This window comes from Diplotaxodon limnothrissa, linkage group LG2 (assembly GCF_057381915.1).
Source record: "Diplotaxodon limnothrissa isolate DT_005_m linkage group LG2, D_limnothrissa_male_GT1.1, whole genome shotgun sequence".
Classification (NCBI taxonomy): Eukaryota; Metazoa; Chordata; class Actinopteri; order Cichliformes; family Cichlidae; genus Diplotaxodon; species Diplotaxodon limnothrissa.
Window position 1 is genome coordinate 6,358,739 of NC_140597.1, and position 18,665 is coordinate 6,377,403.

Genomic DNA, 18,665 nt, shown 5'->3' on the forward strand with positions numbered 1-18,665 from the left:
TCTTTGAGTAAATTAAAATGCCTGCTATGTAATAAATAAATAGAATCAGCGTAGTGATGTTATGTTTCATTTTAAATCGTTTTTAAGATTCACAGCCACAAAATCCCATTAATCATAGTCAGAAGAAACATGCTGTCCAAGTGTCCAAAGGTGAGTGGTGCTTTTGGTTTCAAGCAATAAACATGTAAATGTCCCTGTCTCTCAGGTCCCTACAAAGGAATGGGCTTCAGAAACTTAGAGCGAACATATTCTTTAAGTACCAGAGCCTGCAGAAACTGTGAGTGTTCCATTAATTGTGGATTACATGCTATTTATGTTCTTTTATTGCATTTGTAGTCTTATTGTCTTTCTACAATATTCTTTTCTGTTTTTTATATTGTTTGTTTTTTTCTTTAAAAAATAAAAAAAGCTCCACACACAATAGATCAGGTGCTATAACCCTACCCTATTCATTGAGTAAAGCATCTTCACTCTACCTTGACCTGGCAAATGCAACAAATAAGCATCACATCTATAAAGCTGGTATGTGTAAGCTAAGAGGACTGCTGGGAACGTTGACAGATTTGTTCTGCTTTGCATACAAATTCATTCATTGTCCACTTGTGTTGTTTATCAGCCTCACACAGTCACACTGACAATGGCAACATGAGAATAGGTCTTATCCCTCGCCAGAAACTATTTGGTAGCTTTTGCTGGACTGAAAACTTCCCTGAGATGTGTATAAACAAACATTAGAATGAATTGCCGTGTGTGAAAACACAAGACAAAACACAACTGTCAGCAGGGGTTTGTCGAGCTCGTAGTGTGCAATATAAAGGAGTATTCTTGGGAGAGTTTATCATTATTTGATGTGAACGATTTCATTTACGCAAAAGTTGCACTTGAGCAAAGGCATTCGGGCTTTATGGCTTAGTATGTCTGTTTTGTTTTGTTTTTCTGATAGCTATCAAGTAAAAATAAAGAAAATATTTTGTGCTTTATGTATGGATAGATATCTCCAGCACAACAAGATTCAAGATGTGAGTCCTGATGCATTTAGAGGGCTGTATAACCTGACAAGACTGTAAGTTTGTTACATTTTTGCTTTACGTGTAATTTGATAATACACACTCTGAGTTGCATTGGTTTCTTATCTGTTCTTAAAATGCAGAAAAGCATTAGTTCACTTGCAGTAGTTAATTTTGGCAACCTAGCACATCCTGCTTCTTGACATTAACAAGGTATGCTTGTATATGAACATTCACTTTAAGAGGATAGATTATATAAACTGACCAATGATGAACTGCTTTTGGAAGGTCAACACCACTTACAAATTGTTATCAGCATCTGGTGCAGGTAACCTTCCATTGTCTTTCTGTATGTAGATATCTGAGCAACAACAGGATATCGGTTTTAATGCCTTGGGTGTTCAGGGATCTGCACAAACTGGAGTGGTTGTATGTATCCAGCTTTTATAACATATATCACCTTTTATTTCTTCTTCTTGCTTTGTGCTTTTTTTAATTACTTTCAGGTATGCACGTCAGTGAATGCAGTTTTGTATTGTGCAAAACTATATTCTATTTTTGATGTATTTGTTTTTACTCTAGGATTCTTGAAAATAACAACATCCATCAAATATCCCCCACGACCTTTTCAGGACTGAACTCCCTTGTTCTATTGTGAGTCATTATTTTGACTTTTTTGTGCTGCAAAGGCTTTCAGATCATCGAAAGTGGTGCTATTAAGAGTGCTTGGCAGCTACGTGTCACAGTCTGGCGAGGGCAGACTGTATGAATTGAAAAAGGACCCAAAATGCAGACTCCAAGGAACAGGGAACAAAACTTGAATGTTAACAAAAAGCGAGCCGTTTAATATGGCTGGAAAAAAAGGTACAAACAAAGGGCAAGGCAAACTGAAGCAAAATTAACAAACCTAAACTGGGAAATCTAAACAAACAATAAGAAAAACCTAGACAAGAAACTTGGAAGCATGGCATAGGAAACATGGCGTGGACAACAGACGACCTGACAATCACACACTGAAAACAGAGGACTTAAATACACAGGAGGTGATTAGGGGAAGTGGAGACACATGAGGAAACAGCTGGCACACATGAACATAATGACGTCACAGTGGGAGAGTAAAACTGAACATGATGAACACAGAACACCAGACCTCTTCATAATAAAACAGGAAACATAATGAGACATAGACATGACAACCCGAACTTGACAACGTAAGACACAGACATGAAACGCATGAAGAGCAGGGGAGATTTAACATGGTTGGAAACACGAGGGGAAAATAATAACTAGAAACACTTAGGCATAATAATACAAACTTGATAACATAAGACACGCAGCATGAAACACGAAGGGTGAGGGGAAGCTTAAATACAGGGGAAGAAAACACAAGGAGTCTAATAACCAAATGAACTTAGATAACCTAATGAACAAAATAAACTCAAACTTAAAACGCTGGGTCAAAAGACCCAGGACCATGACACTACGAGCAAATGAGTGTTCTTTCTTTGAACTTTAAGAGAAAAGCCTTTCACCTTCTTTCATTTTGTCTTGCTGATTGACAGGGTTTTGTTGAACAACTCTTTGACAAAGCTGGATGACATCTGTCGAGAAATGCCCAGATTAAATTGGTTGTAAGTAGAATGTCAAAAAAAAAATCTAAACTTCTCCTAACATACAAGTGCCAATTTGCGATCAATCTGTTCTTTGTGAGCAGTTTGGGTGCATTTGTCTGTGTTCATTTGATAATATGTTGTGCAGGGACCTGGAAGGAAATCTCATTGAAGTGATTGGCAATGCCTCATTCAGCTCATGCACCATGCTGACAGTTCTGTAAGTATAAATCTACATAATTTATTACATGGCTGAGGTGCAGTCTTTGCATTTACATTTTTTCTTTTGCTGCAGTTCCTGTTAGAGGATTGCAAATCAACCTTAGTTTCATACAAATTGATGAACTGTACTATCCTAGGTGTGGGATCAATTCTGGCAGTTCATTAAATGGGATTAAGGTAGGAAAAATAGTCATATAATTCTTTCTGTGTCTATTGCCTGTCTCCAGGGTTCTGCAGCGAAATAGGATCAGCTACGTACATGAACAGGCTTTCTCAGTCCTGCAAAAGCTTGGAGAATTGTAAGTAAAAATATTTTGCACAAACAAACTTCAAAAAACAAAACAAAACTCTCTGGATTGTGCCAAAAAAAAGCTGAATTGAAGCCATGTAAGATGTGGATTTTGAAGATTCATTGTGATTAATGACTCAAGAAGTTCCAAAAGAACAGAAGGAAACGACAGCATTTAAAAACACTATAAATGCTCTGTTCTATTAAAAAAAGCACTGAAATAGCCAGATCTATGCTTTAATCGCTTCCAAAGATTATCCTAGACGTCATTAAAACCGTCTGTAACACCTAAGATACAGCAGCTTCCTGTCTAAGAAGGACAAACATCAAACACTGCTCAGTGCAATAACCGACATCATTTAAGGACGTGTCTAATAAAGTAACATTTAGCTCAAGGGTTTGTAGAAAACCCCTGTGGAAAGGCAGGGTGCACCCGGGACAGGTTATCAGTCTCACAGAGACAAACAACCATTCAAGATAATATTCACTCCTGTAGCCAGTTTACAATCATCAGTTAATTACAATCAGCAGTCCTTGCTGCTCCATCTACTTGACTAACATCTGTATAGACCACTTCAGGTCTCACTTGTATTCTGATACGTTATGGAATTTGCACAGGTGTCACATGAATAGAACTGAGTAATTTAGAAGGAAATTTGATTGAGATCAGCGGTTATAATTGAGCATTTTATAGTCATGTTGATGATCCATGAACTTCACATTTTTATTGTGTCTGTGCTTTAATTCTAACAAGCAACAGTCAGTGGCTTTAAATGTGGAACTTCTTAATACTTTTTGACAATGGCAATTTGATCTATATAGCACATTCAATTATATGTAGAGTTCAGAAGATATAAACCCAGTGTAGGTTTTATATGACTTAATGCAGTTAAAACAGCAAAATAAAGCCCCCACACCAATGTCAAAATCATGAATAATCAAAATCACTGACTTTTATCTGGTATTGTTATAGTAGCAGTGTGGATAGAAAGAGTTAATCCATGACTGGGAAACCTCCTGTGTACGGTTAACATCAGTTAGTCTTTAATTCTCTTCAAAAACTGTGAGTTCAAACATCCAGTCATCCACCCATTCACACACTGGTGATGGCAAGCTACATTGTAGCCACAGCCACCCGGGGGCGCACTGACAGAGGCGAGGCTGGCGCCACCGGGCCCTCTGACCACCACCAGTAGGCAATGGGTCAAGTGTCTTGCCCAAGGACACAACGATCAAGACTGTCGGAGCTGGGGCTCGAACCGGCAACCTTCCAATTACAAGGCAAACTCCCAACTCTTGAGCCACATAAGAAACCACTTGGACATAGACATTTATATTTAATGATGAAGAGGGATAGTAGGTTAAATATATAATGCATTAAAGCCATACAACCACAACATTCACAGTGCTGCAGTTGGTAACACTGAATCTTCAAAATAGGGTAACTGTGAATGTATTATATTAATGCAGTCTGGGAAACCTGCTGTGGATGGTCACTAATGAAAAACGTGGCTACAACAACCCACCATAAGCATAGTGTCAGTATTCAAAGGACTTTACATTTTTTGTTATTGCTGTTTTTCAGCTTGCCTGTCATTCTATCCACCCCCTCTCCCTTAACAGAGTTACTGAGGGTGGATCTTCCTTTGAAGATCTGTATGCATCCATCAAATGCCCAGTGTTGTACATCAATATTTATTCATTGTTCTTTATTTTTGGAGAACTGATGTGGATTTGTCTGTGCACACAGGGATCTATCCAGAAACAGACTGGCAGGAATCCCTCCGAATCTCTTTGTCTTACTTGAGGATTTGCTCCAGCTGTGAGTTCTCTTTATACAAATACCCACAGACACATAGTTCTGTATGCGGATACCTTTCCCATAGCCTTCTCTATGGCTATTTATATCTTTGTAGTCATCGAGAATGACAGCAGACTGACAGTTTGTCATTTTGCAAAAACTAGACATAGTTTCATGTTTTCAATGAAAAGTGTGTATACAGACTTTGACTAAACTGTAGTAAATTTTGCTGGGGGTTTTGTACTACCTTTTAATTTTTAGAACTTATGTAATGATGAAAAATTGCAAATTGCAAAGATAATATATGATTGTATCAGTTTTAAATTAATGTTCTGTGAAGGGGTTATGTACGGCTGGTTAGTTTAATATACAATGACAAGTCATAATTTATTGAGCAAGTACATGTTATGTAAGCATTAATTTTATGAAGAGTTATTAGAAGCTGAAGCTATGAAACACATGAAAGAGTGAAGTATTTACCTTCTTTTAATTGAAAAATGATAAACTGGTAATAACTAAATTGCTCAAAGAATGCAAAAGACAATTCCCTTATAATAAATTATAAATAGCAAGGATAATATCATTGTGATATTATTGTGTTTAACATTGTTATACAGAATAATTGTAGATTAAATACAGAAAATACTACAAAAATAGTGTCAAACTGTGGTATAGCATCTTCCTAGGGATTATAAATTTTAAGCAGAAGACAGTCAATACACTGATTCCCTAACCACTAATAAATATGCTGGTGGGAGGATAACAAGCTAGAAAATGAACAGAGGAAGGACACACCTTTAAGATGTGAAGCAGGAGGTAATGTGACAGTATGACAGGAAGATAAACATGTGGGAGGCAGCTGACATGCATAAAATGCTTCTAGACATATTTAAATGTCACTGGTGTTCTATTTGTTTTCATGAAACTGCATCACTGAAGATTGCTGTGCTTTGTTTCCGTCCTCCCATGCATAATGTACAGTGAACTGTAATTTCATTAATCATTTATGTGTGTGTGCTGTTCATTGTTGCTTATTTTCCCCTTTTTTCTGCAGAAATATATCGTACAATCCCATCATGGAGCTGCAAGTTGACCACTTTGATAAGTTACATAAGTTAAAATCATTGTAAGTATTTGATGATGCATCCTTGATAACATTAAAATTTAAAAAAAAATCAATGTTTAGCATTAAATAAAACTGAGTTAATCAATAAATTGATATCAAGTAACCACACAAACTCGGTTTACAATCAACCTTTTATGTAAATATACAGGTTTTTTATTCTAATTCATTATTTTTTTACTATATCATATTTATTTTACTTTCATATTGATCTTATCTTATTGATCTTATCTTTCATGTTGGTGCCTGTCCAATTACTTTGGTCAGCTCCAGTTTTTGATTTGATTAGTTTGACTAGTTTGAAGAAGGTTATCATTTTTTAATGTTTTTCCATTTTTGAGAACCTCAGTATATTCTGCATATTGCTGTTTGAGACATTCCGGCAAGTGATTGTCATACTACTTCTTCATACGCACAAGCTTGAATTCACAAAAGTCAAAATCTAAATAAACAGAAGACTAAAAATGTCTCTTTCTAGTAGAAATGTCCCCCATTTAGGCCTTGAAAGGCCATTTACCAAGAAGAAGATTTGGTGAAAACACGTTTTCACGTTTTTGTGTACAAAACAAATCAGCATACTGTATTGTGTGTGGCATCAAACTAAGACAAAATCATCTTTATATTTGTTAGGAGCATAGAAGGAATAGAAATTGGAAACATTCAGCGAAGGATGTTTGAACCACTCAAATACTTGACTCATATGTAAGTACTCCATTGTGATGGTCTATGTTTAAACAGTAAATCCTTATTGTTCAGTCTGGACTGTCATAGAGACAATGTGTTACTCACACATAGAAATATTATCCTAGTAATGAGCTTTGAGCTGGCCTTATTGAGACTGTCAGACTCCTCTTCCAACCAGGAGATGATTAAGTCAAGCTTAGTGTAATCCTTCTTTTCTGTTGCTAAAACAACTCAAGATACATCCATGTAAGTCCTGAAGAGATGCAACAAGACAGAGAACATGATAAGATGAATGCCTCTTCACCCTTGGATACAGTCACAGAGATTCTTTAACGTTCCCTTTGTAATAGTGCTTCATACAAGTTTTAGTAAGTGTCAGCTGCATTCAAATCTATCTTATTTTGCAGAAGTAAAATGCATTTTAAAGCAGCAGTGCTCAAGCTACTTCATTCATAAATATTTTGATATATGCCAGCACCCTACCTTAGACATGAATGGAATAGCATTTTTATTTCACAAAGCAATTTAAAAAATAAATTTAAAGTTGCATCTCTATTTGAAGAAATTGTTGCACCTATTATTCAGAAAACTCCAGAAGTAAAGCAGTGAACTGTTTTCAAAGGGATTGTTTCTTTATAAGAGTGCATTTCCATAAAACATGTGCATTAACTAAAGGGACTTAAAAAAAAAATAAAAAAACATAGTTAATTTTTGAACATCGTGATTTGATCGCAATTTAATTGTCATAAAAAGGTCATTCCGCTTTGGTTTTGAAGAGCGAGCACCAGCATGTGTTTGACATTTGAGAAATGTGAAACAAATATTGGCCAATTATTAATTTTGCACTCAATTCATATTTTCCTGGATGAATTCTAATAGCACTGAGGATGCTCTGACTTTCCAAATAGAGACTACTGTCAATACTCTGTAAATTATTGCCATTCCTTTAATACTATAGCAATAAAATAACTGATTAACATATAGTAAGCAAATTAACATTGTAAGGACAGTAGCATGTTCACTTTGACATTTAGCTATGGGCAATGTTGGAAGCTGGAAAATAGTTTGATTTGTTGAAATGTCATTTTTAATTACTGTAAGGACTAGAGCAGGGCAATATGACCAAAAATATTTATCACGATATACGTTTGAAAATTTATAATGATATAACTGACAATATAATTGACAGTAGACAAAATACTTTACAACTCCACAACTTTATTAGTGGAAAAAAAAATCAATGTATTTTCACTTAAACAAGCAGCAGTTTTTTATGTGCATGAAAGTTATATAAAAATTTAATAGTGCAAATGCAAATTCCTTGCTGATATTATGTTGAAGCACAGTACGTATCACTCCGCGAGGCTCCTGCCTACGATAGCCGCAATGCTCCGACAATCCATCAAGCGGTGCGGGTTTCTTAGCTTCGCAAAGTCGTACTAAAACATTTGACAGATTTTCGAGCGCCGTTTAGCACATAAAATCGTTTCGAGGTCAGTAGACTCAACCAGAATTCATACATAAGGCACACGGGATTATAAGAGGCTCTGTCGATTTTCAGAAAAATCAAAGGATTGATTTTAAGTGTGCCGTATTTTCCAAAATACGGCCGTCGCTAGCATGCGCTACCAAAAATAGTGCTTTGTTGTGTATCTGATGGACGAAAGCTAAACCAGTTCGACATCACTGAAGTTGCAGCATTTTTAAAAACCAATTCTGGTTCATCTGTTTCATTCAACGATCCGCTTTCGTCCTTCTCATTTTCCGTCGCCAGCATGCTTTTTCCGCCATGTGTGTATGAAAACAAAGGCACTGCGCATTCGCATTTTACCCATATTCTATCGCGATATTTCATTTTCTTATCTTTGCCCAATATTACACCGGTATTACCGTGAACGGTATGATATGGCCCAGCCCTAGTAAGGACCATAAATGACATGTCAATTTCTATACAGGGGTTGATGGTGGGAGATGGGCAGATAATTCAGCTGAATAAACCCTTTAATTCTTTCTTTGGATAAAATGATTACTGTTAAACTTTTGCAGGTCTCCACCTGGGTAGAAAGACAAAAGACAAAAGCACTCATTTTAATTTAAGTTGGCTTCTTGATTAGGTTTACCACCTTTAGAGTCTCACAGCTTCGGGTGCTATTATTTCCGTATAAAATTGGCACTTCAGATCACCAGAATACCCCTTCTTGCTTTATTCCTCTCTCTTATTTCTGCACCTGCCAGTATGTATAAAAAGAAAAGACATTTACAGTGTGGAATTTTCCTGTTGCCTTGATTGACCCAGAACCTTTTTGGTTCAAATAAACAATCTCCTTTTGTCTGTTGCTTAACCTTACACTTTTTTTGCGTGATTACAGCTACTTCAAGAAATTCCAGTACTGTGGCTATGCTCCTCATGTGCGTAGTTGTAAGCCCAACACTGATGGAATCTCATCCTTTGAGAACCTACTGGCCAATATTGTGCTGAGGGTCTTCGTCTGGGTTGTGTCTGCTACCACCTGCTTCGGCAATATCTTCGTCATCTGCATGCGGTCGTACATTCGCTCAGAGAACAAACTACATGCCATGTGCATCATCTCCCTCTGCTGTAAGTCACGTTACTACATTTAAAGTGGAAAACTCGTATAACTTTTAGGATATAACTTTTACTGGCTACAAAGATTTTATTGTTTGCTGTTGCAGTTTCTAGATTACAACTGACATATTCTTCCAACACTGTGTCCTTCTGATAGCCTTGAATGTCAAAGACAGCACAAAGCATGAAATTAGTTTCCACCGTGCCTATCACCATGTTTCAATAATAAAGGTTTAATATTAAATACACTGGCAATCCTCATGAATACTACTAAATGCAAAAAGCTGGCAGTTGATTAGATAAGATATTCTCATCATCCAAAGAAATAAAAAGTCATTAAGATAAGACATGATTAACATGATATGTAAAAATAGTAAATATATATTCAAACTTAACTCTTGTCATAAAACTGCTTTTATATATGATGCATACTAAGTGGCAAAAAACAGTTTTGACTGAGATACAGCTGAACTACACTCGCCAGTCACTTTGATGGGTTCAGCTATTCAGCTGCTTGTTAACACAAATCAACCAATCAAATTGCAGCAGCTCAAGGCATGTAGACAGGTTGACTCAAATTGACATTCGCTATAACCAAGGTATCTAGACGTGCATTTCTAAGTGCACAACAAATCACAAATCATTGTTGCTGATCATGCCGACCCGTTTATGATCACAGTTTAGCATTTTCTTTTATCTACTCACAAAAGGATAACAGCCCATGACACACTATGTCACAAAGCTCAAAACATCTCAAACTGGTTTCTTGAACATGACAGTAAGTTCACTTGTTCTCAAATGGCCTCTACAGTGACCTGATCTCAGTCTGTTAGAGCACCTTGGGACTGGAATGGGGAAACCGCATCATGTATATGCAGCCAACAAATCAGCAGCAAATCTGGTATGATGCTATCATGTTGGTACAGCCTAAACTCTGAAGAATGTTTCCAGCATCATGTTGAGTTTGTGCCACAACAAAGTAAAGCCGTTCTGGAGGCTAAAGAGGATCCGACTTGGTTTAAATTAGATTTAAATCTTTCTTTTTGATAAAGCATATAGTAAGGGCTGGATCAGGTGACATGTAATCTTTAGTTATTATTAATCTTTGGCTTTCTCCCACAGCATGTCTTTGTCCTATCTTCCTCCCCTTACCGGTAACCGGTCGCAACTGATGTCCTGAGCCAGAGCCAGAGCTGTTAGTAAAAAGCTGTTCACGTGTTTTGTGGTTTCAAACACAGTGGAAAAGTAAATCCAGTCTTTTTGTGGAGTGCACTGGTGTGTGAATGTGATATGAGAACTGTTTTCATTAGCAAGTAGATTTTTGGCCAAAGAAAGCCAAAAATGAAGCTTATGATGATGAGAAAAGTAAAGCATTTTAAATATGACTTATTCTTTGCTACTTTAGCTGAAGAGTTTAAAAAGAGTATCTTAATGCAAGCAGGATGTGTTTGCATATTGCTTTTAATATGGCTATTAAAGGAGCGGAAAGAGTCAAGGAAGAAATGAACCAATAACAAAGTACAAACATGAAAGTGTTGAGTCATCCGTACTTAGAACTGGAACAAGACTTGACATGAATTAATTATGCTTGTATCAGCCATTGCCTTTTCCTAAGAAAGCCAAAGTATTCATGATCTTTAAGTGACTATATAGGAGCCCCATCACACAGTCGGCAAGTTTAATTTTTGTACCCTTACAATCTTTCTATGACACATTATAACATAAAAAACCCCAAAACATACAAAAGAAAACTTAAAAGCAATGTTTAGTTATTTTATTCCAGGTCCACAATTAATGCCTTCTAAAGAGCTTTGGTCTGATTCAGCATCAAAAGAATTACTAACAGGACTAACAGGACTAAGGAGGAGGATTTGAGTAATGAATTCACCAAACTATCAAAGAAATAAATGGTAAATGGTAAATGGCCTGTATTTGTATAGCGCTTTTAATCCATGACTGATGAAGCAGTGGGCAATTCATCAGAGGATATAAGTTGTGAATTAAATCACAAATTTAAGAAAAAAACATTGTGATAACTTTGCAAACAGAATTGAAAGTAGGTATAAAAGAAAATAACAGATGGGGCTGGTAGTTATCTTTTAATTTCAGTTCTTTTTCTCTCCAAGAGTTTCAAGCATGAAACAATGGTTGGTGTACGATGCATAGTCATGTTTTGTATATCAAATTCCAATTATTCCAAGAGATGGAGATTGCACATTGAACAGTCTTTTAAGACAGATGTATAACGTCTCAGCTTGCTTTTTGAACTTCTAACCTTTTGTTAGTCAAAGGAGCTTGCAAAGAAAAGCGTCTGGACTTCTTTAAGTTGCTTGAAGACGTTTCACCTCTCATCCGAGAAGCTTCTTCAGTTCTAAGGTCAAATGGTGGAGAGTCCCAGATATAAACCTAGTAGGAGTGACCCCCCACAGAGGGACAAAAGGACCCCCTGATGATCCTCTAATCGCCTGAGACAGGGTGTGAAAATGGGTGTGGGTCCCAATCAGCCAGAGTTTCGGGTGTGTTCATTGTGAAACCTGGCCCCACCTTATCATGCGAATTCCTGAGGTCAGATGGCCCAGGATGTGAGTGGGCGTTAAGGCGTCTGGGAAGGGATCTCAAAACTGGATTATAGATGGCAGAGAGTTGGTGTCGTAAACCCCCGCCTCTGTTCAAAGATGGTCGCTCACAGTGGACATAGATGGCTTCTTTCACTCCTCTTTCAAACCATCTGTCCTCTCCGTCCAAAATGTGAACATTGGCATCCTCGAAAGAGTGTCCTTTGTCCTTTAGATGCAGATGGACTGCTGAGTCTTGTCCTGTGGAGGTGGCTCTTCTGTGTTGTGCCATGCGCTTGTGAAGTGGCTGTTTGGTCTCTCCAATGTAGAGGTCTGAGCATTCCTCGCTGCACTGTACAGCATACACCACGTTGTTAAGTTTGTGTTTAGGAGTTTTGTCTTTCGGGTGAACCAGTTTTTGTCTGAGTGTGTTGCTGGGTCTGAAATGCACCGGGATGTCATGCTTGGAGAAAACTCTCCTGAGTTTTTCTGACACACCGGCTACATAGGGGATGACAATGTTGTTGAGTCTGTCCTTCTTATCCTCCCTCGCTGGTGTCTGATCTTCTTTTCTGTGCATCTTTGCTGACTTTATAAACGCCCAATTAGGATAACCGCATGTTTTGAGTGCTTCCTTTACATGGGTGTGTTCCTTCTTTTTCCCTTCAGGCTTAGAGGGAACATGTTCTGCCCGGTGGTGTAGGGTCCTAATTACTCCAAGTTTGTGTTCCAGAGGGTGATGGGAGTCAAAGAGGAAGTACTGGTCCGTGTGTGTGGGCTTCCGGTAAACGTCGATGTTGTGGTTGCCATTCTCTTCAATGTGCACAGCGCAGTCCAGGAAAGGCAAGCTCCTTTGACTACGATGACCTGGATGACTGAGAACCTTCACAAACATAACCTTGTGTTAGTTTGTTAGTTTTGAAGAGAAAGTTACATGCTCTCAAGAATTTCTGCCCGAGGGGGTACGCACAAGTTTTTGAGTGCATTGTCCTCCTCACCTTACTTGCAGCAAGCTGTAATGGGCTCATTACGGCAACCTAACAAAGAGACCCACTTCTTCTTGAGTGAAGGCTGTGAAGTGCATTTTTCATCAGTTGTCGCAAGGGGTGACAATCAAATTCCACACTGAAAAACGAACTTAACTAAGCAACACAAATTTGAGGTTTGGGCTTTAAATGTTGCTTTTTCTAACATTTATATAAAGAAAAATGTTGTACAGTAGGGGTCAAAGTCTTAACAAGAAGGGCACCTCAGTGTCAACTAATTTATTTGTGTAATATACTGGGATGTTTATAATTTGGAGCTATTTGCATAAGAGGTATTTTGTTATATTTTATAATATTGTAATATAGATTGTAGTAATTACTTTAGTTTATTTAGTTACTGTTCTTACTGTCTTGGAGCAACTGTGACCACATAATTTCCTCTGGGATTAACAAAGTATTCTGATTCTGATTCAGAAACTCTAGTAGGTCTAGTGATGATACCTATAGTTTGTATTTGTTTAGACTTTTTATCATAAAAAATATTGGCTCCGCAGCTTATATTTACATTTGTAATCACATGAATATTTCGAACCCTGGAATCTACAGGTTTGTACAAAACTTCATATCCCATATTATACCATCTCACAACATCCCCAAAAAGTTTCTTGTTTTATCGAGAAAGTTTTCTTAGTCTTCAAATGCCCCCACAAACGTTCCATGGGGATGAAGGTGGGTGGCTTATAGAGCAAAATCAGTGACAGTTGATGTTTTTTCTTTCGTAGCTCTCGGAAAGCTTGTATTGTGGTCATTATTCTGCTGCTGAATAAATTATTTTCTAAAAACAGGAAAACCAAAAGATGTCTCTGATAAATGAAGTGTTGCTGTTGCAAATAGAACACTTTTTCCAATCAGAGAAATGCTGGTGAATGTTAATATATCCCCCAACTGTTATAGGAACTAATACTAATGCACTTATGCTGATTGGAGTCTTGCTTTTTCTTCTATAGCAAAATCTGTATGTGTTCATTTTTTTTTCCCCAACTCTCAGTCTACTGAGCCTTATTATTGATCTTCTTATAGTCCGGTCACTCTAATTCCATTTGATCATGCTTTGAATGTAAATAAGCAGTTTTACCAGTGCATGTAAAATGTCATAACCTCTTCAAAGGTTTTACTCTAATCATCATTTCACACAGAAAAAGCCCTTCTTTACTTTGGATAAAATCAATTTGACTTTGGACACCTCCATTAGTTGATACTGTGTTTCATTCTATTAAAATGTTGCTCACTGATACTTGCAGTGTGCTTAGTTGTGTTTTGCTGGAAATCTTGAGCAATGTCTGCAAGTTCATTTACTGTATTTGAAAAGGTTTCTCATGAATAGATCAAATCCACTTGTATTACATTTGAATGTTTTTTTAATGGAACAGATACTGTCATTGTCACTGTGCTTCTGCCTTGTTTGACCGCCATGTCATCAGCCAAAATAAAGGCTCGCTTTTCGTTTGAACTCCGTTTCGTGTCTTCGCCTGTGTCTGAGTCCTCCACACACTCTCCACTCAGTCTGCCACTGCGGATCGTGACAAGATACAACTGAAAGAAATGAACCTTTTTTTAACATGAATAACATGACCTATTTTTTTCAAATTAGACTGAGAGACCCAAGAATACTCTGCAATATTAAATATTTCCCCATTTTACATGTCAGAATTTAGATTGCATTTAAATGTTAATCCTCAAACTCCTTGAACATTTCTTGGTTTAGATAAGATGTTTAAAAGTTTTGAAATTCAAGTGTAAAACTCAGCTGTTTCATTTTTGTTCAGAATCTATAAATATGCAGCACTGTTGTATGCTCCATCACGCCTGTGACCCTAAACTGCGGTTAACAGGATGGATGGATGAATGGGGTATCCCTTACATGTTCTTTAATAATACGCAACATTTAAAGTGTGTGTCGATTTCTTCAAAACTGGCTTCTAACTAGCTGTGATATCATAAATCATTCTCCCCTCAAGTAAAATTTAACTCGGAAGAACCTTCCTCTTTGAGTAGAAGAACATAAAATCAGCATTCTAGTTTAAAACACTGAACATACATTATTCTGTTTCTCTTTCATTAGTTTTGCCTTGAGTTCTCTAGTTAATGTGTCAGTTTTGTTTCCCTTGAACAGAACAGAGCTAGTTTTTTTTTCCTATTCAAAGTCTTAATGCTAAGTTAAAATGAGCCCAGCCGCTACTCCTTTTCCTCAAGAGTTTCAGCAAGAATGCTAATGGGTCTATTTTTGCACCATTTCAAACTGATCATATCATTCATTTCCTTTTCATAACAGTTTAGACCGCATGAAAGACTGATGTTAGCCTATAGTATCCCTGGTTCCTCTTAATATGCATGGATTTCCGAGGTTGAGTGGCTGCTGTCAGCATGTTATCATTAATCTCCTTCTTACAGATTCAATCCTTTCATGTTGACCAATTTTTGAACTTGTCTTTTTTTTCAGAGCACTGCAGTGTTTATTTGGTGTTAAAATAAGTCCAACTGACATTGTGCTCACATTTCTTAATTAATCTAAAGTAATGAAACTACATTTTCTGAAGCAAAGCAGCCCAAATACATCGTTATAGCTACAGTATATGTTCAGCCAAATACTCCAGAAATATCAGGATGTAATCTTATACCAAAATCTCATAAGTAATTTGTAAATCAGCTGCTTTTTCTTCGCAGGTGCAGATGGGTTGATGGGCATCTACCTCTTCATGATCGGTGCATATGACCTAAAGTTTCGAGGCGAGTACAACCGGCATGCCCAGGCGTGGATGGATAGCAGCCAGTGTCAGGTCATTGGCTCTTTGGCCATGCTGTCCACTGAAGTATCTGTCCTGCTCCTCACATATCTAACGCTGGAGAAATACATCTGCATAGTCTACCCTTTCCAGTACTTGACTCCTGGCTGGCGACGAACTGTCACCATCCTTCTTGGGATATGGGTGTTTGGTTTTATTATTGCCTTCCTCCCATTAGTTTGCAAGGGGCTGTTTCGCAACTTTTACGGGACCAATGGTGTCTGCTTTCCACTGCACTCTGAACAACCAGAGACTCTATGGGCTCACGTTTACTCCGTCGTTATTTTCCTGGGTGAGGATTTGTTCTTGAAACAGTGCTTTGAAGATTTTTGTTCATGTTTTCACTTGTTTGTTTTTTTTTGTTTTTACTTCTTCTCCAAAGGTAACTGTAAAAGTACAGGTTCTGTATTTAGTATATGTGTTTTATATGTGGGGGGTTTTGCATTTATTTATTTGCTCTGGATGCAAAGATTTATTATACATGTACATTCAAGTACTGCAAATTTAAACTTGTTTGTATGAAATCTTTCCATAGGTCTTAACCTGGTGGCATTCCTCATCATTGTCCTCTCCTATGCAAGTATGTTTTATAACATCCAGAGAACAGGCACTCAGACCACTAAATATAGCAACCACATCAAAAAAGAGGTGACCATTGCCAAAAGATTCTTCTCTATCGTCATTACTGACTCCCTCTGCTGGATCCCCATTTTCATCCTCAAGATCCTCTCGCTGCTGCAGGTGGAGATTCCCGGTACAGTAAAAGAATGACAAGCATTTAAACAAATACTTTGATGAAAAAGAGCATTTTGAGTAAAATACTACCTAATTAGCCTCACAGTTTGCCTCTACAACATTTTTGGCCTCTTAACTCAGCTGTGTCTGCTGCAACTCACTAAAAGAAGCAGATGATTTGATGAATGCAGGCAGGTCTTTATAAGGGTTCAGCAGAATGTAGCTGCTAGACTTTTAACTAATGCCACATGGATACGATGATGGATGTGACTGATTACCTGTGTATAGATTTTATTATTTTTAATGACTTTTTTTTTTTAATATCCTACTGTTTTACTGATTTTTGCTTTAAGATTATTCATGACAGGCTTCATTTTATTATTCATTATTCATTTGATTTTTTTTTTGTGACATCATCATTGACCAGGTCATTAGCAGTTTGTAATCACACGTCTTTGGCAAAAGAAAGTGATAATGTGTTGCTGATTTGTGTGTGATGAAGTAACTGGTTTTTTGGGGGGAGAAGTGGGTTAAGAATACATTTAAATGCCACGTGATGTGTTTTAGATGATTTTTGAAATTGATTACAGTGAATCAGAGCTGGCTACCGATACATTCTCTTGCAAAGCATCAGGTTGTAAAGTCCTGCCTTTTAAGGTCAAACGGAGCAAAGTGCTCCCAATATGGATTCATTCTGTGTTTTCTTAAAGTGTTTCCCATAAGTTTTACTACTGCATAAGAATGCCATTATGCATTAGATTATGCATGATGACAATTTATTTTGAGGTTAAGGATACTATTTGTATATCATTTTTAATTTGTGATGTCAGTAGTTGTTAAATGTAACAATCTAGACAGACTAAGTAATTAACACTGTAATTGTATTTCTTTCTCTGTTCTCTGACAGGTACCATCAGCTCCTGGGTGGTCATATTTATTCTCCCCATCAACAGCGCACTTAACCCCATCCTTTACACACTAACAACACGGCCTTTCAAAGAGACTATTGTGCAGGTGTGGGCTAACTACAGGCAGAGGAGGCCCCTCCTTAGCAGACACCCAGCTCATCATCCATCGCTCACTTGGCAGGAAATGTGGCCCCTGCAGGAAAACAGCCATAGTGTCAGCGTGGGGCAGGAATTTGAAGCAAATGGCACAAAGCCCAAGCTCACGCCTGTGGAAAATACTAATGAGGGGTACAATGACATTAAAGCATCAACCAGAAAGCAGGAAACACAACATACAGTGCTGTCAGTATGTTCTAAAACTGAAACACCACCACATACACACATTCACACAGGCACACAAACAAATTAACTTATGTAACTGTCTAATGGTAGAGGTACATGTACATGTTTGTATTGTCAACAAAACCTCACCTCAGTAAACTCAATTTCATTTAAGTTCGTTCATCTCAGCAGTTCATATTTACCCTCAGTTTAGTCACTTGTTAGTGTCTACATTCTTTGCAGTTTAAAAGGATTAGTTCTGGTATTTTTATTTATTTATTTTTTTTTGTCTTTTTCCCTCAAAATGTAACAGTGCATGTGTGCATGACCAGCAACGGTAACAGCCATCACAGCAGATAGGGGGACATACTTCATAAAATAATTTCTTAAATTAAGAAAACATGCTCCCTATGAATCCTGTTAAAGCCAGGCAAGTAAAATCTGGGGAACAGAATCTGTTATCAGTGACAAAAAGCTAATAATGATAATAACAATGGATTAATATGCAAACTGAATGATTCCCATCAATGACTTGACTGAAGCTCTATTCAATGGGTGAGACACATTGAATATTCCATAGGATTAAAAAGAGTATAAACATTTAGGATATTAATAGATAGGGCAATGAAGGGCCTCATAATTATGACCTAGTGGCAGAGGCTGGAAAAACAAGGGGGTGATTGGTACAGTTAGACAGACATAAATCTTAGATAATAGTATTTGACTGATTCTTATATAGCACTTTTCTACTCTCCCAGAGTACTCAAAGCACTCTATACAACATGACACATTCAACCAATCTACAAGCACTTTCTCTAAACTGAGTGCTTTCTAACTACATTCACACTCCGACAGATGCATTGGAGAGCAACTTGGGCAATTGATACTTGGCATGCAGACTGGAGGAGCCAGGGATTGAACCACCAACCTTCCAATCAATAGGCGACCTGCTCTACCCACTGAGCTACCGCCACCCATTTGAATTTGACTTTAT

General features: G+C 37.4%; 1 protein-coding gene across 1 annotated transcript in view; it reads left to right on the forward strand.

Annotated features, from left to right (window-relative positions):
• Positions 1 to 17,759, forward strand: part of rxfp1 (relaxin family peptide receptor 1) — an 88,675-nt gene extending 70,916 nt beyond the window's left edge. Inside the window, exons 5-18 of the mRNA XM_085366325.1 lie at positions 206 to 277; positions 992 to 1,063; positions 1,365 to 1,436; positions 1,590 to 1,661; positions 2,570 to 2,638; positions 2,766 to 2,837; positions 3,067 to 3,138; positions 4,879 to 4,950; positions 5,984 to 6,055; positions 6,683 to 6,754; positions 9,106 to 9,335; positions 15,589 to 15,999; positions 16,243 to 16,461; positions 17,350 to 17,759. Coding sequence (XP_085222451.1) covers positions 206 to 277; positions 992 to 1,063; positions 1,365 to 1,436; positions 1,590 to 1,661; positions 2,570 to 2,638; positions 2,766 to 2,837; positions 3,067 to 3,138; positions 4,879 to 4,950; positions 5,984 to 6,055; positions 6,683 to 6,754; positions 9,106 to 9,335; positions 15,589 to 15,999; positions 16,243 to 16,461; positions 17,350 to 17,759 — 1,987 coding nt within the window. The remainder of the gene's footprint in view (positions 1 to 205; positions 278 to 991; positions 1,064 to 1,364; positions 1,437 to 1,589; positions 1,662 to 2,569; positions 2,639 to 2,765; positions 2,838 to 3,066; positions 3,139 to 4,878; positions 4,951 to 5,983; positions 6,056 to 6,682; positions 6,755 to 9,105; positions 9,336 to 15,588; positions 16,000 to 16,242; positions 16,462 to 17,349) is intronic.
• Positions 17,760 to 18,665: the final 906 nt, after the last annotated feature.